The 22,561-nt window shown below is 39.9% G+C and overlaps 2 protein-coding genes across 10 annotated transcripts in view; one reads left to right on the top strand and one right to left on the bottom strand.

Annotated features, from left to right (window-relative positions):
• Positions 1-957: 957 nt before the first annotated feature.
• On the top strand, positions 958-19,925 carry atf7ip2 (activating transcription factor 7 interacting protein 2). Of its 9 annotated transcripts, none has more exons than XM_079825818.1 (12): positions 958-1,119; positions 1,883-1,947; positions 12,946-13,077; positions 13,228-13,314; positions 13,442-13,521; positions 16,555-16,607; positions 16,704-16,762; positions 16,935-16,977; positions 17,064-17,110; positions 17,206-17,269; positions 17,375-17,433; positions 17,515-19,925. In XM_079825818.1, the coding sequence occupies exons 2-12, from the start codon at positions 1,885-1,887 to the stop codon at positions 17,914-17,916; spliced, it is 1,089 nt and encodes a 362-aa protein (XP_079681944.1). In that variant the 5' UTR covers positions 958-1,119; positions 1,883-1,884; the 3' UTR covers positions 17,917-19,925. The 9 variants fall into 9 exon arrangements, with proteins under 9 accessions (XP_079681944.1, XP_079681943.1, XP_079681942.1 ...); XM_079825817.1 differs by having other exon boundaries at positions 16,704-16,774; positions 17,067-17,110; XM_079825816.1 differs by having other exon boundaries at positions 16,704-16,774.
• emp2 (epithelial membrane protein 2) overlaps positions 19,796-22,561 on the bottom strand; it is a 21,540-nt gene continuing 18,774 nt past the window's right edge. Inside the window, exon 5 of the mRNA XM_079825895.1 lies at positions 19,796-21,232. Within this exon, the coding sequence (XP_079682021.1) occupies positions 21,063-21,232 (170 nt within the window). The 3' untranslated portion in view covers positions 19,796-21,062. The remainder of the gene's footprint in view (positions 21,233-22,561) is intronic.

Genomic DNA, 22,561 nt, shown 5'->3' with positions numbered 1-22,561 from the left:
ATTTAAAATAACTTTTTTTATTTGAATATATAGTAAAAATTTACTTTATTCTTGTGATCAAAGCTGAATTTTCAGCATCATTACTCCAGTCTTCAGGGTCACATGATCCTTCAAATTATTCTGATATGATGATTTGCTGTTCAAGAAACATTTATGATTATTATCAATGGTGAAAACAGTTGTGTGAAACTATTTTTTTCTTTTTCATGAAAAAACTTTCATGCTGAAAGTTTAGCTTTGATCACAGAAATAAATGACATTTTTAAACATATTCAAATAGAAACAGTTATTTAACATTTTAAGAATATTTCACATTACTGTATTTTTACTTACTTGCTGATTAAAAAGTTTTGAAGGGCAGTGTATAATATATAAATATATTTCCCTACTGGCTAATTTATATTTGTCCGTGATTGTAAAAATGTGTGTATTGTGTTAGTAAATACCTGAACTGTACATTTCTGAAAGCCTGAAAATATATAAAAAAATAGGCCTTCATATATTATAATGCTAAAATAAAGAAAATACTCAGGTTTGGCTATTATACAGTTCATATATAGTGTATCTATTTTCTATGTTTTTCCAGAGTATTTATTGTCTTGTAGGCTATTATTGTCTCGTAGCGTATATTTACCGTCCTGAATTACAGCACGTGTTTTGTGTTGTTCCGTGTTGCACCGTGGTCCTGAAGAAACGCCATCTCGTTCCAATGTAGGCTATACATGTTATTTAGAGGAATGACAAGAATTGACTTGATTACTGCATCAGTGTTAGGCTAATGTATAAACTAATTATAATTTGCATTTAAATTATAATACAAAAACTATCTTACAAATAATTTGTATATTACTTGATTTACAAATAAAATTGCCGTACAATCATCTTTGTAACATTTCTGTAATTCAGCTTGAAATCCTCGGACCGATTCGTTAGACCCATTCCTGGACGAATCGATTCATTGCAAAGATCCGACTCAACAACAAAAAAAACGATTCATTCACAAAGCGTGGCTCACTTACCCACTGCCTTTTGTGGCGGGACTAATATTATTTAAAGAAGCAGGAAATCCAGTACAGGGGTAATACACAATAAGCTGTCTGCTGGCATTCGACAATCTAGGTGGGTTGTTTTTGAAATGGTTATTGTTTTGTACAGAAGACAACGCACGCGGTGTCACAGATAGCATTCGCGGGCTCCGTTTGTAGTTTGTTACGCGCGTTGTATGGCAAGCGCTAGAGTCAGTGGTTTCGAAAACGCGTTATAATATGCCTGTGTGGTCATAGAAAGCTTACTTTTTAGGCCAGCAGATTTAGTAACCCACTTGTATTGCACATAGGTTGGACTTTTCATCGTTTAACGTAACGTTACTCTGAACCAGGATAGTGGAGTACGCCGTAGCGTCCATGTTAGCTGCAGTTGTCAGTGACAACAGTTGCGTCTGGTGCGTTATGGTCGAATGTAGCTTTCGATTCATAGGAAAGGACGTTGTCAATGTTTACCATTCGTGCAGCGTGAAGTGTCGGTAGCGCTTTTAACTAGAGAGCTTGTTGCCATAAAGCACTGCTAATGCACGTCACTTCCGGGTTTCTTGGTTCGTTCAGTGTTGATGTTTATATATAGAAAGCCCTTCATTGATTTTGAAGTTTAACAATCGTAGGATTGTCTTCGACGACCTGCTTTGAGCCAAATGCTTGTATTAGTGAAGATATACAAAGTGGCTACAGTTGAATCTTTGATTAATCTCAAACGAGGTGCAAATGTTTACATTGACGGTGGTATAGTAACTAATGATTAAGTCTATCACTAATTTGTTTGGTTTTCATTATAATATGTAATCTCGGATCACTCGGAATAAAATGAGCTTTACATCTTTACATCTCAGGTATGAAAAGGAACAGGCATGAAGACGAAACATGGCAGAGACCGAACAAGCTCCCTCGGTCCGAGGCAAGTTTGTCATTTACGTTTTTTGGATGTTATTCTTCTACGATAACCGACTTTGATACGTGTTGTTTGAAATGAAAATACTTTTATTATACTTTACACTACAGTAAACTTCTCTTTTAGTTAATGGGCTGTAGTTAATATTGAATTGGCCAGAACTCACATGTTGGTTTATGAATTTGAATAACAGATAATTTGAATAATTTACTCAATTGCCATTCTAAGAAATCCCATACAGTTACACAAAAGTGTTGTATATGTAAAGTGTAACCCATTTATTCTAATTTTCTCCAAAATGAAAATTAGCCCATGATTTACTCAACCTCAAGCCATCCTAGGTGTATATGACGTTGTTCTTTCAGACAAATACAATCTGAGTTATATTAAAAAAATGTCCTGGATAATCCAAGCATTAAAATGCCAGTGAATGGCTGCCCAAAATTTGAAGTGCAATAAAGGCCTTGGAAGAGTGTTTTAATATAACTCAGATTGTATTCGCCTGAAAGAACAATGTCATATACACCTAGGATGGCTTGAGGGTGAGTAAATCATGGGCTAATTTTCATGTTTGGGTGAACAATTCCTTTTAGTTCAGTACTGTCAAAACACAACAGCAATCAAAAAGATTTTAATTTTTATACAGCATCACAAAATGTGCACCCCCCTTTTTCATTAAACTATTAAACATTGACATTTAGTGTAAAGAACATTCTGGGAAATGTCATGTTCTTCCACCATAGATCATAAAGTCAACATGAAATTAAAATTGACAGTGCTTAGTTTTTTTAATGAAATATTGCAGCATTCATCAAAAATGATTTATCCGTGCACATCATTTTTCAGATATATTTCATTATAATTCATGCGCTCACATAATCTTCATCTCTTCTCTGATAATGTGTTTACTGATCTACCTGTCACTCACATGACATCACGGCAATGGCAAACCACAACCATCCAATCAATTCCTGTCCAAAATTTTTTTCTTGTTTGAGAAGCCGTTTCACTCAGCTATACGTCACAATATGTGACTATTGCAACTTCTGCTTCATGCCAGCTTTAAAGCTAATTTATTTTCAGTATGTCAGGTATACAAGGGTGATCAGATCTTTTATCACCCTAAAGAAGTTGACAAACTGTACATTGTTACTTATTACATTTGCAAATAATACTTGAGTATTATTGAATATTATTCTACTATATTTCTTAAAGGATTAGTTCACTTTAAAATGAAAATCACCCCATGATTTACTTACCCTCAAGCCATCTTAGGTGTATATGACATTCTTCTTTCAGACGAACACAATCAGAGTAATATTAATAAAATATCCTAACGCTGCCAAGCTCTGTAATGACACTGACAGGGTCCATTGAGTTTGAAGCTCAAAAAAGTGCATCCGGTATCCAATATGCCGCGCCAGTTACTCTTTTTCTGTGAGTTGAATATGGAAGGCGTTCTATGATGGAGTACGTTTATGATGGATGCATGTATTAGGGTATAACAGTTTATGACCCAAGACCAGTTGTGAAGAATGAGGACCAAGAGTCAGGAGTGCAATTAATTAAAGAGAAATTTACTGAAGAATAGTTTGCAGTTTCATCAGCAGAAGCCAGCTTCAAGTCTCACAAGGATTTAGTACGCGCTCCCTCTCTATCAGCTTTCGTACATACACTTTCTCAACAGTTATACTGTTTTCAAGGTCTAGCTACGTCATTACTGCAAGTTGAATGATTCTGATTGGCTAAGAGAAAATAGACAGTCACGGTAAATTTCCACACATTGGGCCTCATTCATGAAACATGAGCAGAACTAATTTGTGTGTAAATCGTTCGTAAAGTCGCTCTGACGTAAATTTTCGAATTCACGAAAATGTTCGTATTTTCAAAATGTAAGTTGGTACGAAATAAATTTACACCTGCTCCCTACCCCGTGTAAATGGTGTGTAAAACATTTGAACGTTCTTTGTTCTAATTTAGGCAAACTGACGACCTTGCATTTTGATGCACTATGTACCATAATAATATTTCAATAGTTGATTTGCCCCGTCTTTTTTTTTTTTACTGTTCAACGTTGGATAATATGCAGCGTTCGTCACTGTCACTTTTTACCCGGCCGTCCACAGTGGAGGAGGGGCAGGACAAAAGCTACACAGACCAATCATCCCACTTGTACACCGACTGAACAACAATAATGGAGAAGTTAATACTGCTTTTTACTGCGTTTTTTATATTCAGTAATATTCTTCAAAATGAGATACTAGTAACACATTACTGCCATGGATATTCTGTATCATATCCATAGCAATCAAAGTATCTCAGATGGAAAAACGCTACCCTTGCAAAGCGATTTCAAGCGCCAACAGCGGGCCGTTTTCAGAAGAGCATCAGGCATTTTTAGCTGGCTAAAATGCTTTGATGGACACATGATAATTTAATATTTATTGCTAGGCATATGGCAATTAGTCTCTTTAGCATTTATGCTATATACTGGAGCCAAACCTGAGAAAGAAGTCCAGAAGATTCCACAGTGTTCCTGCTAGGGTTGCCACCTTTGGTGTGGCAAAATAAGGGACACCCATTCACGAGATCAAGTATGTGAACTTGCAACAGAACACATTTTATATTATTTGACTTTTGATTATTTTATTTATTTCTAAAGAACTTTTTAGTAGCCTATTTGGTGCAGTTTAAAGGGACCTTTCAGCCCAAAATGAAAATTCTGTCATCATTTACTCGCCCTCATGATGTTCCAGACCTGTATGAGTTTCTTTGTTCTGCTGAACACAAAAGAAGATATTTTGAAGAATATTTGTAACCAGGCTGCTTTGTATGTTGTATATTGTAAGAAATGTATACATGTTTGGAATAACTTGAGGGTGAGAAAATGATGACAGAATTTTCATTTTTGGGTGAACTGTCCCTTTAAGCAGATATTCTGAACCAGTAATCACTTTTTTGAATTTCAAAGATGTAATTTTTTTTAAATTAATTTACTTAAATTATGACTGTATTATCATGTAATTATTTGTCCCATTTTTATCCAAAAAAATGTTTAAATGTCAAACTTTATATGACAGGATTATTGGTTCCCTTACGAGAGTACTCTCGTATTGCGTTTTGCTAAAACGCTATGGGGGAATTCCTTTCCTCGAGATATTGAAGCAAATTTTTATCCAAAAATACCATGTACACGCAGTGCAGCTGCACAACTCTCAGCAGGAAGCAGCTGCGTGCTGATTGGCTGTGCCGCTGCAACTGCAGCAACCTATGGCGAGACTGTGGGGCGGGACGGACCAATCAGGTCCTTCCAAATTCCCGCCACAAGGGGCAACAGAATTTGCATAGCCAAGGGTATATAAGACCCACTCTCGCAAGGTTAGTCAGATTAATTCTTCTTCAGCGACTTGCAATCGTTGAGCTCCGGATCGAAGCCCGCCGTCGACACGCACCCAGCGGAACACGCAGCCTGAGGACGTCGGATTCTCCGCCTTCAGCCTGCCTTCCAGCTGCGCCATCCGGCGTTAAAATATCCTTTATACTATGTATGTGTGTTTATGATGTGTGCGTTGCTGCCAACGCCACTTCTAAGAGCTTCTAGCTCTCCACCTCTCTTCTCTCGTGCCCGCCGCGTGTTTACGCCGCGAACAGAGAACCTTGGTCCTCCGCCGCTTCAAATAAAGCCGAGGACAGACGGAGCGCTCCTCTTCTCTCGTTCCGTCGCGCTAATGCGCCGCGGACAGAGAATGTGACCCCCCCCCCCGCCACTCTATGGCGCCGCGGGCATACGGAGCTCTCCCTTTCTCTCGTTCCGTCGCGCTGAGAAGCGCCGCGGACGGAGAAGGTTTTCCCCGCCGCACTGATGACGCCGCGGGCATACAGAGTTTCACTCCTTCCTCTCTCATCCCCACCGCTCTAAAATGGCCGTGGACAGAGAACATTATATCCCCGCTGCGGACATACAGAGCTCTCCCTTCCTCTCATTCCGTCGCGCTGAAACGCGCCGCGGACCGAGAAGGTTATATCCTCGCTGCGCTGATGACGCCGCAGATATATGGAGCTCTCCACGCGCCTCCCTCTCTCTCCTCCGCCGCTCTAAATGGCCGTGGACAGAGAATGTTATTCCCGCCGTGCTAATGGCTCCGCAGGCATACGGGGCTTTTCACTCGCTTTTTCTCTTACTCCGCCGCCCTGAAATGGCCGCTGACAGAGAATGTGATACTGCCGCCACGCGGATGGAAGATGTGCACTTCTACACACGAGTGAACTCAACATAAGCTCTCCTCACTCTTCCTTCTCTCTCGCCCCGCCGCCCTGATATGCCGCGGGCAGAGAATGCTAGAGGAGAGGCATGCGAATTCAGGCTGCTGGATATACCGAGAACGCGCTTGCGTCACAGCCGTTCTCGCGGCAGCGCGCGCTGCCATGCGCTCTCCGTCTGAGCATAACGATGTCATAAAATGGCTGCCAAGCTTGCGTTTTTTTTCCCTCAAATATCACTTCTCCCAGTTCCCCTATTCAGGCGCTGGAATGGTTCAACACTGTAGGCAATGTGTCCACTACATAGTGTGCACTCCTGCATAAGCACTGTTAATTCAGTGCCACAAATCACTCAATAAACGTGATATTCTCCCAGTTCCCTTAGTTCAGGTGACTGGAGATGTAACATTGCAATAACTAGCCTGTGGCCAAACATGCTCAGTTGCACATTGACGTTGTTATGCGTTTACCTCTGTGAATTCGCTCGCTGGCGTACGCCGCGAGTACTCTAATGTAGTGGCGCCCATTATACAGTGCGCTCCACCACACATTATTTACAATGAATCAGAGCTTTTCTAGTGGCTAGGTAGACCCGCGCCTGCAGAGCACGCGCTATCCATTAGCCCTGCCGCTATCGTGCACGTGGACTAATCCGCAAGAATGCGTCCACTTTACAGTAACACTATCTAAACACAGTGTTACGAGTTCGTCTGTAGGCAGGTGCCAACATCAAAGTTGTACCCCTACACTCAAGCACTTCCCTATGTTCCCCAGCTCCCTGCACTCAGGCGGCTGGAAACATTATTCCTACAATCGACGAGCCCGCAAACAAACGCGCTCGCCTGTACACATGCACCATTTCCCCGGCGACACAAAGCGTTCGCCCCTATTCTGCGTTCTCCGGCCCCCTACATTCAGGCGGCTGGGAACACTATTTCCCTATTTACTATTTATGAGCCCGTGAGCAACGTGCTCTTCTGTACACAAACACAATCCCCTTGGTAAGCGCCACTTCCAAGGCGACCCAATAAGGCGTGCGTCACCATTCAGTGCACGCCGCTTCTCACAGTGCTACTAGCACAATGCATCCGGGCTAACAGGTCCCTGTTATTCAGTGACCCGCCCCACAAATTAATTCAACCCTTGGCTTCGATAACAAGGTTACTCGCTACAGTTCGCTCACAGACCACCGTGCTTTCGCACTGTGGTAGAGACAGCGGTGAGAAGCGACATGAGTCACGTGCTTCGAACCGAAATATCAAACTGTTAAATTAAGGGAGCGGGGGAAACCGTGCACCCCTCACAGCGCGAGTCAGGCTTTTACAGTCGCTACTTCCTTGTGCCAAAAGAAGGGTGGTGGTCTCAGGCCATTCTAGATTTCCGACATCTGAACAAAGCCCTTATGAAGCGCCCGTTCAGAATGTTGAGAATGAAACAAATCCTCGCGCACATCCGCCGGGTGATTGGTTTTCACTGTGGATCTAAAGGATGCCTTTTTCCACATACAAATAGCCCCTCATTACAGGCCATTCTTGAGATTCACCTTCGAGGGGAAAGTTTACCAATACAAGGTGCTACCTTTTTGGTCTATCTCTGACTCCCCGCACGAAGTGCATGGAAGTGGCGCTAACCCCGCTGAGGCTTCGGGGAATGAGAATTCTCAATTATCTCGACGACTGGCTCAGAATAGCTCAGTCAGAGATACAGTTGTTAAACCACAGATCTTGGCTTCTCAACCATTTAGAATGCTTGGGACTCAGAATCAACATGGCAAAGAGTTTATTGTCTCCCACACAGAAAGTTTTGTTTCTGGGAACAGTATTGGACTCACTGCAGATGAGCGTGCGACTGACGTCACAGCGTGCGCTCTCTGTTTAGAACCGAGAGGTTTCCCTCAGGTCCGGTGCACAAATTCCTCTCAAACACTTTCAGAGGATGCTGGGTCTCATGGCCTCGGCGGCGCTAGTTCTCAGACTGGGTCTGTTGCACATGCGCCCCCTACAGCACTGGCTGAATCGCCGCGTTCCAGCTCACGCATGGCTCTCGGGCCGATTGCAAATCAAGGTAGACCACAGCTGTGTGTTGGCTCTGGCTCCTTGGAAAAATCCCGTCTGGTACCAGACGGGCGTGAGTTTGGGCACTGTTACGAAGTGGAAAGTTATCTCGACAGATGCATCCAACTTAGGTTGGGGAGCCCTTCACGAGGGCAGGCCAGTCTCCGGTCTCTGGTCAGACTCGGAGAGGAGCCTTTACATAAACTGTCTAGAGATGAAAGCGGTCACGCTATCGCTAAGAGCTTTCCTTCCGTACATAAAGCACCACCATGCCCTGGTCCGAACGGACAGCAGGTCGGTGGTAGCCTATATAAATCGCCAAGGCGGTCTGAAAATTATCGATCTGCACACAATGGAGTAAGAAGTCCTAATATGGGCAGAGCACAATACGCTGAGAGCGACTCATGTGCCAGGCATTCTGAATTTGGGTCCGGACATGCTGTCCAGGTGCAATTCAGACAATTGGGGCAGTTCTTGGAGAGGCAAAAGTGGATCTTTTCGCCTCACAAGACTATGCTCAATGCCGAATATAATTCTCCAAGCACAAGGATGCGTTGGCCCACGAATGGCCCAACCTTCTTCTTTATGCTTTTTCCCCAATCTCAATGTTACCTCAGGTCATAGAGAGGATTAGGGAGAGCAGATGCGCTGTGCTTTAATAGCCCCGCTTTGGAGAAATCAACCTTGGTTCTCACTACTGAGTCAGATGTCAGATACAGCTCCGTGGCCGATCCCGCTGAGGAGAGACCTCCTCATGCAGGCGGGACGGCAGATCTGGCATCCCCGTCCCGATCGATGGGCGCTTCATGTCTGGCCCATCAGCGGGTACATGAGAACCTCTCTGAAATGTATTGAATACCATTACTGAAGCTAGAGCCCCCGCGACCAGGCGGCTCTATTCAGACAAATGGTCAGTCTTTTCGGACTGGTGTAAAGCGCGAAGTCTGACCCCACATGATTGTGAAGTGTCAGAAGTGCTTACATTTTACAAGAGCTTCTGGACGCGGGTCGTTCCCCCTCCACGCTCAAAATTATGTGGCTGCTATAGCAGCGTATCACATTCAAGTGAACGGACTAACATTGTTCGCTTCCTTAAAGGGGCTAGAAGGCTTCACCCACCTCGCCCCCTCTTCAGTCCCTATATGGGACTTGTCCAGAGTCTTGGATATCATGAAGAGCTCTGCACTTGAGCCTCTGCATTCGGTGAGCTTTAAGCTCCTGTCACTAAAGACCGCTTTTCTGCTGGCGATCGTCATTAAAGCGAGTCGGTGATCTGCACGCGCTCTCTGTGAGCGCCTTCGTGTCTGGAATTGGGCCAAACGACTTCAAGTCGTCCTCAAACCAAGACATGGATATGTACCTAAGTGCTTTCAACTCCGTTCAGAGCACAGGTCATTTCACTCTCAGCACTTTCATCACCGATAGATGAAGAAGATGCTAATTTGCTCTGTCCTGTCAGAGCGCTGAGGATATACATAGAGCGTTCCGCTGCTTAGGCAACTGAACAGCTCTTTGTATGCTTTGGCGGCCGCACCCGAGGGTGCGCGGTTACAAAGCAGACCTTGTCACGATGGATAGTAGATGCTATCTCGCTGGCTTATGAGTCTAAAGATCTCAGCTGCCCTTTAAGCATTAAAGCCCATTCTACTAGAGGCATGGCCTCTTCGTGGGCTTGGTCTACTGGCATTTCTTTAAATGATATCTGTGTGGCGGCAGGCTGGGCCTCCCCGTCCACTTATCAGATTATAATTTAGATGTCCCGGCCTTATAGGCTGGGCTTCTTGCTGTGTACAGTTTTAACCCCTTAAGGCTCGAAAAGTCCGGTCTGGGTTAAGTATTGTATAGGTCACAGCACATTCCTTATACGGCTCGAATTATCTGGCCATTCATTATTCCTGGCCCGACTATGTCCGGTCTATACATTATATTACACGTATATCGTGTTCATTCTCATTAGGGGCTTGACTCAGGTCTGGCTCATTTTGGGACTTCTTGATATCATATTACGGGCCCACCTAGGTTGGCCTGGGTTTGGTGTCGTCGGCTTTAGAGCCGTTAAGCAAGCAAGGTGTTTTGCATTGGTCCCCCATAGCGTTTTAGCAAAACGCAATACGAGAGTACTCTCGTAAGGGAACGTTTCGGTTACTAACGTAACGTCGGTTCCCTAAGATGAGGGAACGAGTATTGCGTTTTGCTTGCCGTGCTTGCTCACTTGCTCAGGAGTCGCTTCAGTCGATTAACCTGACTAACCTTGCGAGAGTGGGTCTTATATACCCTTGGCTATGCAAATTCTGTTGCCCCTTGTGGCGGGAATTTGGAAGGACCTGATTGGTCCGTCCCGCCCCACAGTCTCGCCATAGGTTGCTGCAGTTGCAGCGGCACAGCCAATCAGCACGCAGCTGCTTCCTGCTGAGAGTTGTGCAGCTGCACTGCGTGTACATGGTATTTTTGGATTAAAATTTGCTTCAATATCTCGAGGAAAGGAATTCCCCCATAGCGTTTTAGCAAAACGCAATACTCGTTCCCTCATCTTAGGGAACCGAGGTTACGTTAGTAACTGAAACGTTATGTATGATTATTGCGTAGCTAAATTATAAATTAAAAATTACATTTATTAGGCTATAATCTATTAATTAACCTGTCTAAAAAATTATAATTCTGTCTGCCAAGCTCTGATAATCTATGGAATATTATATTAATATATTATCCATTAAAAAAAACTATAGGCTACCTTTAGAAGCAGGGATGTGTCTGTCACCGCTGTTGCTTTAAGTCAGTCAGTCTGAGCAACTGAAATGCTTCTCACAAAGTGTGCAGTTGGCCTGAGGTTCATCATGAGTTACTGGACAGACCCATTGATACCTTTTTGATATTCAGCCCTATATCTGGAGATCCTCTTGGGTTTAAACGGTGGACGCACGCGACGCGAGCTCGACATGTTTTTTTAAAAAAACGCGCAAGTTTACAGGCACATGGCACAGCGCATGTTCTCGAGACTCCGCCACTATAACAACAAAGCCGCTAAAACGCAATCACGCACACATGAGCTCCTGTACTACTTATTGTAAAATTGATTTGTTTATATTTTCTATCAGTATTCTCCACACTGCAAAATCCTTGTGTGTTTATTGAACTATGTGTGGACCTATGTAAAATACGGAACAAATCGCGTCCCGTATTGGTTTGATACGGAACGCGTCATTTTGCTTGTAAACACGTTACACGGGACGATTCCGTATTTTACGGGACGGGTGGCTTCCTGCACACATCATTTGCAGTTGTAACTCATGGCGGGGATTATGCTAATTATGAATGAGCGTGCACGCGCGTCCTATTTACGAATGTTTGGAATTCATTAATATACACATGTTTAACTCCCAAATCCGTGGTATACGAAGCGTTTGTAAATGTCCATTTTACGCGCAAATTACTCCGAATTTTCTCATATATATTGGGCCAGTGACAAATAAGGTTTTCAACTGATAAAAAATTAAAATAGGTTAAAACTGCACATCAAAGTAGTTATTATCTTTATGGGATGTTTTTTTACTTATTACTAAAATCTAAATTTTAAACAATGTATTTTAAGCAGTCATGTGAAGAATCATGTGACGACTCCAGTCAAAATGTCATACGGGATAACGTTAATGCAAATCAATAATACTTAATGAATATATAAAGTGATGCAGTAAACAAAATGTAGAGCCCAGAAAAAGAAAATTTTCACAATTTTTTTCTCATTATATTGTAATTTCTTTAAACGTGACCCTACTTGTTCAAGTTCTTTACCCACATTTTAACACTGCAATGTGATTTAAAATGCAAAATGTCTGAAAATGTTTTACAGGACTTGGTATCATGTTATTATTGTTTCCTCAACTCCATGAAGTGAAATTATGCATTTCAATGGAAAGCTAAGTTACTGTTACTGCACTCCTCAGTCACTCCTCAGAGACCAAATACAAACTTTATAAAACCTATATGAAGAAACAAACAATCAATGGTTCTATTGATTATGTAATATAACTGGAAAGAATCATTAAAATCATTATAATAATATAGGAGATTAAATATTGATTAAGGCTTTGATTATAAATTTAATTAGGATATATATAGGTATATTAAGGCGGCAGTGGATTTCAGAATCCGCCTCTTTCACCTGGATGCCCTTTTGTGTGCTTCAAACTCAATGGACCATGTCACAGCCAGACCATATAAAGCTTGGATGTGTCAGGATATTTATTAATATAACTCCGATAGTGTTCATCAGAAAGGAAAAAGTCATATACACCTAGAATGTCTTGAGGGTGAGTAAATCATGGGGTAATTTTCATTTTAAAGTGAACTAATCCTTTAAAGGGATAGTTCACCCAAGAATGAAAATTCTGTCATAATTTACTCACTCTCAAGTTGTTCCAAACCTGTATGAGTTTCTTAGTATGTTCTTTGTAAGATATTTTAAAGAATATTGGTAAGCAAACAGTTGACGGTAGCCAATGACCTTCATGGTATTTTCAATGGCTACTGTCAACTGTTTGCTTACCTATATTTTTTCAAATATCTTCTTTTCTTACAGTATTAATTTATATGTTCTTAGTCAGAAATCCATGTATTTTATGTTGCACAAATCTGTTGTACACTTGTCGGAATTGCAAATCATGTCTTCCATTTGTAATCTGTTGATTGATAGGTTGAAAAGATTATTTCAGATAAGGTTGGAACTGCAGTGGAGCAATCCGACTTGAAGATGAAAAATCTGATGGAGAGAATCAGTGAGGTGAATAGTGAACCCCAATATGATGCCAGAATCAAGAAACTGGAAGTAAGTGACAAGTGACCTTCAATAGTTAATTTGCATTTTTGAACAATGTGTCCATATTTAATAATATCTATATTAAAAACCCTGCGGGGCCAGTATGCCATAACCACCATACACATTTTCTGTGTCAAATCAAACCTCTTTTGTTTTAAGGCCCATGTAAAGAAGATAAAACGAAGGGGAGATGCAGTATTTACATATATCAGAAAATTCAGATCCTTAGGCATTTCTCACAGTCAGGTATGAACAAGATTATGAGATGTATTCGGTTTGATTATCATAATTGAAAGAGATTTATGAAGCTGTCTTCTATGGTTGTATTTATGTATAACTCCTCACTGTTGTGTCGTCTTGATCTCTTTAACAGTCTCCCCCTTCTTTAAGTCCTCCACCTTGCCAGCCACAGCGATGCATCTCTCCAGCTGAACCAATAATCAATATGTCCAGGTATTCTGCAGTATTTTAGACATATTACAAACTTCATTAATAATACATAAACGCCACCAATTTAGTTGTTAATGTTGGTGTAGAAACTGTATACATTTATGCTGCAGACTGATGCTTTTTTAATTCTGTTGAGCCTGCTGTTTGAATGACAATCACTGAAATATTCCCTTTACTGTTTAATCAGAAGATATTTTAATAGAATAATCAAAGTGAAATCTTCTCAGTTGTCCCCTGTGGACCTTTTTCTTTTATGCCGGTTGTTTTTAATTCAGTAATGATTCAAGGCTGCAGTCTTGGCACCTTTCCATTTATTTTCTTTCCCTGAAGTGCTTCATGCAGAGTGGCGTTCCTTCACTTTCATGTGTGGCTGTTACAGCCTTATAAACTAGTGTGCTTCATTGGAAAGGCGTTCATTGCCCCTTAATGTTTGTGAACCAAGGCCAAAAAACCAGACATATTCAAACCAATGATTACAGCTATTTGTTATCCTAGCCATCTGCTTAATTGTTGAATTACCACAATCACGATCCACTGTAAGAACTCAAGTGTGATGGACAGAAACGGGAAGTGCTCGGCTCTACTGAGATGTGAAACATTCTTCACACAACACTGCCTTATAGTGATTTAAATATAATGATAATAATAATACTTTTAATAAAAAACTCAAATAAAACCATAGCTCTAAAACCATGAGCATACTACATTGTGTTTGGAAGAACAACTATAAGCAAGGCACTGTGGCTGCTCTTATGGTTTTGAAACGTTGACTACATTTACATGCACCCTCATAATACGATTGTAATGAGATTTAGGCAATATTGAGATTGAAATTTACCTTGTGTAAACATAACACTGATCAAATTGATTAGATTTAAGCTCATAATCGCAGTCACCTAGCCTAGAAATCTAGACGCACCATAGCAGCAGCAAATATAATTTGCAGCCAGGGCGTCTAGTAGGGCTGTACGATTAATCGAAAAATAACCGAAAACGACATTCAGAACCTCTAACCGACGTATTTTTCCCATGTCGGTTATTTCGGTTTTCACGTGACTCCGCCCCGTCAGTCACATCAAGTGCAGTTTGCAGGCACACCGAGAGATGCAGGAGCAGTTATCTATGTTTATAGATGCCCAGAATCACTATAGTAACTGCATGTTTTACACAGTTTATAAAGGTCAGTTAATTGCCGTTCTTCTTATAGCCTACCGCTGACACGCGCACACACACACAACGCACAACGCGCGCACACCCTGAGGCAGACCTCTTTCACCTGCGTCCTCACAAAGGTTGTCATTTGTATGTGGTTTAAGCCCTGCCAGTTTGAACATTAAAGCGAGTTTCGACCATCAGATGTGTATTATGTTGAACTAATGCCTGATATATTGTGACAAACGAACACTCAGACAGTAGCTCGCACATCACGTGAAGATCACGCGAAGATCGCGCGCAGAAATGCAGTGTCAACACTGTCCTGTGACTAAAGTAAAGTCACTCAACCGTTATAGTCATACATTTTAATCCCTTTGAAGTACAAACCAAAGCTTCATAATGAATAGAGACGGTATGAGTAATTCACACACACAATCACTCTCTCATTTAATCATTCAGATAAATGTAATGTAGGTCTACTGTGCTGATGTATCTGTATCTGATGTACAACAAATCTGCCCCATAGACAATAACTGCTGAAAGTGAACCGTTTCCTTCAAGTATTTTAAAATAACAAAGAAATGCAATTTTTCATTAGAAAAAAAAATCCACCTTTAATAGTAGAACATATTTACAGTACAAACCTTATCAGTGAACTTACTCAACCTTATGAGAGCAACAAAAAAAAAGCTAAATAATCGTTCATTAATCGTAATCGAGGTAAAATGTTCAATTAATCGAGGTTTTTATTTTTGGGCAAATCGTTACAGCCCTAGCGTCTAGCAACTCTCCGTTGGCTTGCGAGCTGGAAAAACCAAACTCTAGTCAGGCCAATCACATTGTGTATAGAGTTTGAGAAAAAAACAAAGAACGGCACTGAAGTCATTCTCAAAAAAGGAAGATGTGTTCTGAGTTTTGCCGACCGGATACGGCAATAGTTTAATCTATTAACTAGCTCTGCTTCACCTTCTTCATTGCTCTGGTTGGTTGTAGCGCTATCCTATTGCGTGCAGAGGGAATTTGAAAGACAACCATTTATCCCGCCCCTCGGATTGAGCACTGCCAATGGTGTGTTCCCAGACCCAACATCTTGATGTGGGTCTGGCTTGTCAGGCTAGCAGTAACCATAAATGTAGTAAAACGTGGTGTATGCCAATTTTAATCGCAATAAACATTCCACTCTGACCAAGTACGCATGAGCATTTTTGGGATTCTGAAGATGTTGCGTGCATCAATATAATGCTATATGTTGTCGAAAACATTGATATGAAAAAATGACTGAGACTGGATACCAAAGTAATGTGAAAATAAATCCATGTGTGCTTGGCCAGTAACACACCTACTGTATGTGAGTTCATCATCTGTGCTGTGCATTGGGGTATATGAATAATGACAGTAAAAATGACCACAATTCTTAATAATCAGAATAACGAAAATTTCATGTAAACAAGACTGAAGAGGTTTGCTCGTGTCATGTGCACATGTAAACATAGCCATTGTATGTTTGATTAGTCTGCTAGAGATGCAGCAATATTCCTATTCTGGCAAATATTAATCTGGCAAAAACCAATAGGCCAATATTAAAATGTAATGAAATAAAACCACTAAAAACTAAACAAAAAAAAATGTATTCTATTTTTTATAACATCATAATGTACAGTTACAGTATGAAAATGGATATTATTTTGTGATTTGCTAAATATCACATTTAACATTGATATTAAGTTAGTGTTTTTAAATAATAGTTTTATGTGAAAACAAGGGAAATGGGAATGCACAATTAAATATCCCAAAAAAATTGCAGAAATTATACTTCTCTTTTGAATGTCATGTTGGAGTGCGGAATTCTAATTTCATGCAATATTTCTTTTTTTTTACCAGAAGTTCAGTCAACGGAGGCAGTTTTATTGACAATGCTTCGGTGTCATCAGCAGGTCTTGTTGCTATTCTCCTCATAGTATTCTAGCTTCAACAATGTCAAACGTTTGTAATTCAACACATTAAAATATTTGTTTGTTTCGCACTAATAGTCAATGACTGTGTGATGTCCACATTGAGAAGACCAAAAGAAGGGTTCTGGCAGAGTTTGGTAACTGTTTCTGTCAGTCTTCAATGTCTTATCAATCATTACTTGGCTTTTGTTTATTCTTGTATAAGATTTGTAATATGTCTCATGCGACATGGTCAAACCGTGCTGGAGACAATAGGCAAATTGTTTATATATAACCTCAAATTGGAAAACTGTTCTCTTTTCATTTCAGCGGTCTAAGAAACAGGTTGTTGACCTTACGGAGGAAGACCGAGGTATTTGATCTTGAATTAAACTCAAGTGACGTTCTAAACAATACGCTGTTGTATTGACTGTATGATGTGTTTTTGTTCTGGTTCAGTAGCCAGACTGAATGAAAAGAGCCTGGTTACCCAGCCACCGGATCAGGTACGCCATCATGCTCTCACTCAGGTTCTCTCTCATTCTGCAACATTTTTCAGACTGTTTCATAGTAGTTTTGTTTTCACATTTGTGCCCTGCAGAAATTGGTACCTTCAAAAGCAGAACAATCAAAACCCTTAAGTACGCCACCCATACCCATTAAAGGTATGATGCCATGGAATTTATCATGTTTGTTTTTGTTAGTTTCTTTTTTCTAAATCTAGACATTAACAAGTCTTTTTTTTTTCTGTAATTTTCTTATATGAACAGAAGAAAATCGTAGTGTTATGGAGGATCCCCGTGTCAGTTCCCCAGTACAGTTGGAAAAGGTAAGCAATTATTTTGTATGAGCTACTAAGTTTTTATGTCATAACAGCCATAACAATTCAATTTATACCTTTCTTTAATAGGAGGGCTGGCACTTCAAACTCCATCCTTTTCCGGACACTCCATTCCCCAATGAACTTCCGGTTGTAGCTGCCTCTCATAACTTGCCCCAGAAGCCAGTGGTGAAACTAGCTCGGATTGGAAGTGCACAAGAATTAGGCATCGCGTGGAACGTTGATCGTAAAGATCCCCACGCAGCTGAGATGGATTGCTACTACATTTACGTTTCCCATGAACACAAAAACGGCACTTTTTCTGAATGGAAGTGCCTCGGAGTGATTAAAGCCATGCCTCTTCCTATGGCCTGCAAGGTGTCTGACTGCAAAGGAGATAAACGACTGTGTTTTATCGTTGTTGGGAAGGATATATATGGCCGTTATGGGCCGTACAGTGACATACGTACTGTTGCACCAGGACAAATATGATTTTGGCAGCAGTTCTCTAGTGTGCCGAAACCCTTGTTCATATTTGGATTCAAGGAGGATGAATGTGACTCTTTATGTTGGAATATGGAGTTATTCATTTTTTGTTTTTTAAATTTGAATTTCTCAAAAGATGTTGAGTTCAGTAAAAATAAAGTTAAAGCTGCTGTTTTTCTCCTTTTTTTGTATTTTAGTTGTCGTTTTTCTTTCTCTGACTTGAGAATATGTTTGTTTTTTATGTGTCAGAGATCCCTGAAAGTCCTTCATCTTATATTTGAAAGGCACAACAACAAAAGTATTAAGAAAAAAGCTGTTGTCTTGAATTGTTTTTATTGGTTATAAAGTTACGAAACGATTTCATTTGCCTTTGGCCTTCATAATATGACGTCTTCAGTGGTATGAGTCAACAAAGCAATCACCAGCCGTAATAGACGGGAGTGAAATCTAATTGTTAACGTCTAATGTAAGTTGCAGAAACCCATTTGAGAGACAACATTTGTTTCCTGTAATGACTGCATTTGAGGATTCTACTTCATGCTGCTGTCGAAATGAGCTTCTACTTGAATTCGATGTTCATTGATTCTAGAAATCTCAGAAATATGACTTCTGACTGAGCAGATGTTAAAGTCTTGAATTCAGCTTCATTCTGTTTTCTGCCATGAGAGCCGATGGTTGGTATTTATTAATATCTTGGCACTTATTACTTGACTTCATTATTTTAGAAGGAGTAAGGTTTGAAACTGTGATATTGTCATAAATGTAATTTTCTTAAATTGGTAGCAATAGCTTTGTCTGATTAAAATCAATAGAAGATTTTTTTTTTGCAGATAAAAAAAATCTTTCACACAAACAATAAACAATGTTGCACCAATGACGTAAACTAAGTAGGGGAAAAGGTAAATTAATAACTTAATATTCTGAAAATGGGAAATATTTGAATAGCCTTTTTTTCTGCTGAACGTTCACCTTAAAAGTACTTTTCCACAACAATTTGTATTCTGATGCTATCAGAATTATCATAAATACTGGGTGGGGGTAAACATATTTAGTAAACATATATGTACTAAATATGTTTTTAGTACATAAATGGATCTTGAGAGTGTAAATTGCATTTGCCCCCTATGGAGGCCTCACTGAGCCATCGAATTTCAACAAAAATATCTTAATTTGTGTTCTGAAGATGAACGGAGGTCTTACAGGTGTGGAACGGCATGAGTGTGAGTAATAAATTACATTATTTTCATTTTTGAGTGAACCCTTTAAGCCAGGATTAGGCCTTGGTTCAATTAGGGCATTTAACTAGCTTTGATGAACATCCCTTACAAAAATGAACCATGTGTAGTAACACAAGTAAAAGTGTAGTACCCATGTTTTTTTTTTGGGGGGGGGCCATAACCATGGTTCATTTTCGTAAGGGATGCTAGAAAAACATTACTGGTTTGCATCTTGAGACAAAACAATGGTACTGACATATTTTAAGATCTGTCAGTGCAAGTTGCTTTCAATTAAAACAGCTCAAACATGCATTTTAGTATGGGACTAGGTTTAAGTCTTGTCTGTGAAACTGAAACCTTACCTTAAAGTTTAAACTGGAAAAGCAAATTGAGTAAAAAAATAAATAACTGAAAATGTCACAGAAGTGACATTTGCACCAGACGATGGAGATGAGAATATTTTTTCAGGCACTTCTGTATGTTTTTTTTTTATTATTATATTGTTGTGCATGTTTGTCTTTTAGAGTCAACCCATTTCTTGTATTACATAAAATGTCAGGATTCAGAGTAAAAAGCAATTTTTTTTTCTGAAAATGCTTTATTCTAAATCCTAACATTTTATGTAATAAATGCTTTGACTGTATCCTTTTTTTTTTACATTTGATATTCTCTGACTTTCTCAATGACTGAACTGTCTTAGGTCATATTTGTCACCGTATTTTGAGAATGGCCCAGCAGTGTTTTGGTAGTGATGCTGTACACCGGAACAGAAAGAGAGACTCGAATGTGTTTTAATTTAAAATACATTTATTTGATTAAAAAAAGAACAATATTGAGCCCTTGGTGGGGATCAGTCTCCACAAACAGAGCAGACCTGAACAAGTCAGCAGACATTTAAAAAACAAAGCTGCCATTGTGGTTTCATTCCAATTACAAAAGCCTTCACTAATATTCATTAAAACCTCCCGAAAAGTGAGCATTAAACAAACATTTTCAGGCCTGTTGATATAATACTTCATTTAAACAAAAAATCTTAACAGCAACAATGCAGTTAGTCTTAATAAATACAGCTTAACTTCACTTTCGCCTAAATAATTTTAGCTAATTGCTTTTTATTCCATAGCAGATTCGAGGATGAAAAGATTACATACAAGACGGAAAAACTGAAACCATTGGTGTGCTTCACCAACACCATCATCTTAAGGTTATTTGAATGAATATGACGTATATCCCAAGTGCCCTAATCAAACACAATGCCTATAGAACTACAGATCTGTTTATGTTAATAGTTATTTCAAATTAAATGCTGCAAACAAATAAAAAACATGCAGTATAATTAGTCAACACTAAAAGACTATTTTACAAAAAAAAAAACACTCAAGAACACATCGTGCTACTAATATTGACAATTTGTTCAGCTTCAAGTATGGTAGTGCTCAGCAAACTGGCAGCACAATATTTCAGATTTTGTTGTTTTTAGTTACTTTTTCCCCAAGCACATAAAATGACCGGGAAACATTCCAATAGCATGTTACTTACCACACACGTGGTATATAAGTGTTACATATAAGGCCAATTCACTCCATGTATTGAGCATGAATACATGTCGAGCCCATAGTGGTTCCATGTTATAAATATGTCCTATTATATCTCCCACTCTGTCTTATTTCCACGCCCTATTTTAACTCTCTAAATCACACTTTTTTTTCTTTTACTGGGCAGGTAGAACTAAACTATACACAACAAAATAAAAAAAAATCTATGAATAAAATCTAATTAAGTTTCCAGTATGCAGTGATTAATATTACAAGTTGATCTACTTCATTCTAACTTTGGCAAGTATTTAATCTACATATAAAAACAAGTATCATCACAAATAAAGTCTCTTGGCTAAGGCTGTAGCTGTTGGCAGCTAGTGAGGTGGTCTGTTGCACTTTATTTGCGTTTTCTGAGCACCAGATACATCAAGCCACTCAGAAGTGTCATGGGGAAGGCGACCCAGGCGACGACGAAGGCGTACCCATACTCGCCATTCTTAAAATCATCCCCTTTGAAGCTTAAGTGCTCTGCTGTGTAGATGGACGCAGCGATCATCACACAGAAGGCTGCGGAAGTAAAGAAAAAAAGGCAATTTACAGTTGGTTGGTTGCATTTGAATTGATTGCCGGATCAGCTTCACAGGCTATTACATGGCAGGTAACGTTACAGATTCAACAAACAATACAACAGATACCAACATTGGTCACTCTTTATGGTATGTGTATTTAACTACTATGTACTTACAAAAACAACTGTTAGGTACTTATTGTGTACATATTTTATTGCAAAAAAACTGTGGGATACGGGTAAGGTTAGGCACAGGTTTGGTGGTATGCCCTACAAAGGCAAAAGACCTTAACTCGCTAGAGTGTGGAACTGAGAAAAATTACTGCAAAAAGAGAGAAGTCACACCGAGGCAAATGGCAGTAACTTGCTGTTGCTGTTCACCATTTACAAAATCATTATAGTAACACCAGTATAAAATCTAGTGACCATGGCATTTATTTTTTATGATTTACAATTGCTTTTTTATATGGAGCAGTTTGGTAGCCTAATCATTGGATTGCTGACTAGCTATTTATGCTATAGGCTGCTAGCTAGCTCAATGAAGTAGATTGCGATCTATCTAATTTGTTGGTCTAATGCATCTTTTGGTACATAATTTCTTACCTTGACCTTGATGACTGCGTTTCAAAGCCATCTCAACAATCCTTAAACGCTATTAGTAAAAACAACCTCTCAACTATTTGTTTTACCTACACTTTTATTCAGGTATCGTGTGTCAGAAGTGCTTCAGTGACAGATATAGATTAATATAAACGCTGCAAACTTTAATGGGCAGTAAAACAAAGGCAGAATACCGTAACTCCAGGCTGACACAGTAACTTCTAAACAACGGCTAAACAATTTGAGCGTTCTAAGACATGCAAAGAACAGTAACTGGTGTTACGGTGTTCTGCCTTGGTTTCTCCTGGGCTTTTGGAAGTTACCGTTAAAGGGTTAGTTCACCCAAAAATGAAAATTCTGTCATTAATTACTCACCCTCATGTCGTTGGACACCCGTAAGACCTCCGTTCATATTCGGAACACAAATGAAGATATTTTAGTTGAAAGCTGATGGCTGAGAAAGGCTTCACACAGGCCTCCATTGGCATTCAGTACATTGACACTTCCAAGATCCATGAAAGGCACTTAAAACGTCGTTACAAAGTCTATCTCACCACAGTGGCTCTACAATAATCATACAATGCGACGACAATAGTTTTTGTGCGCAAAAAAAAATCAAAATAACACCTTTATCCAACTTGTTCTCGACTTCCGTGTATGCCTCCACGACGCATGCGCGAGAATATGACGCAGATCCGGCGTTCGGACATATGACCCAGAAGCGATTT

Source organism: Gobio gobio (genome assembly GCF_949357685.1).
Source record: "Gobio gobio genome assembly, chromosome: 1".
NCBI classification, from domain to species: domain Eukaryota; kingdom Metazoa; phylum Chordata; class Actinopteri; order Cypriniformes; family Gobionidae; genus Gobio; species Gobio gobio.
Note: the sequence above shows the minus strand (reverse complement) of the source record. Positions and strands in the feature narration are given on the sequence as shown.

Coding starts and splice junctions, on each gene's coding strand:
- atf7ip2 (XM_079825810.1), top strand. CDS start 1,688: ATGCTTGTATTAGTGAAGATATACAAAGTGGCTACAGTTGAATCTTTG. Junction 13,522..16,554: donor CCAATAATCAATATGTCCAG/GTATTCTGCAGT, acceptor TTTTTTTACCAG/AAGTTCAGTCAACGGAGGCA. Junction 16,978..17,063: donor CCTTACGGAGGAAGACCGAG/GTATTTGATCTT, acceptor GTTCTGGTTCAG/TAGCCAGACTGAATGAAAAG.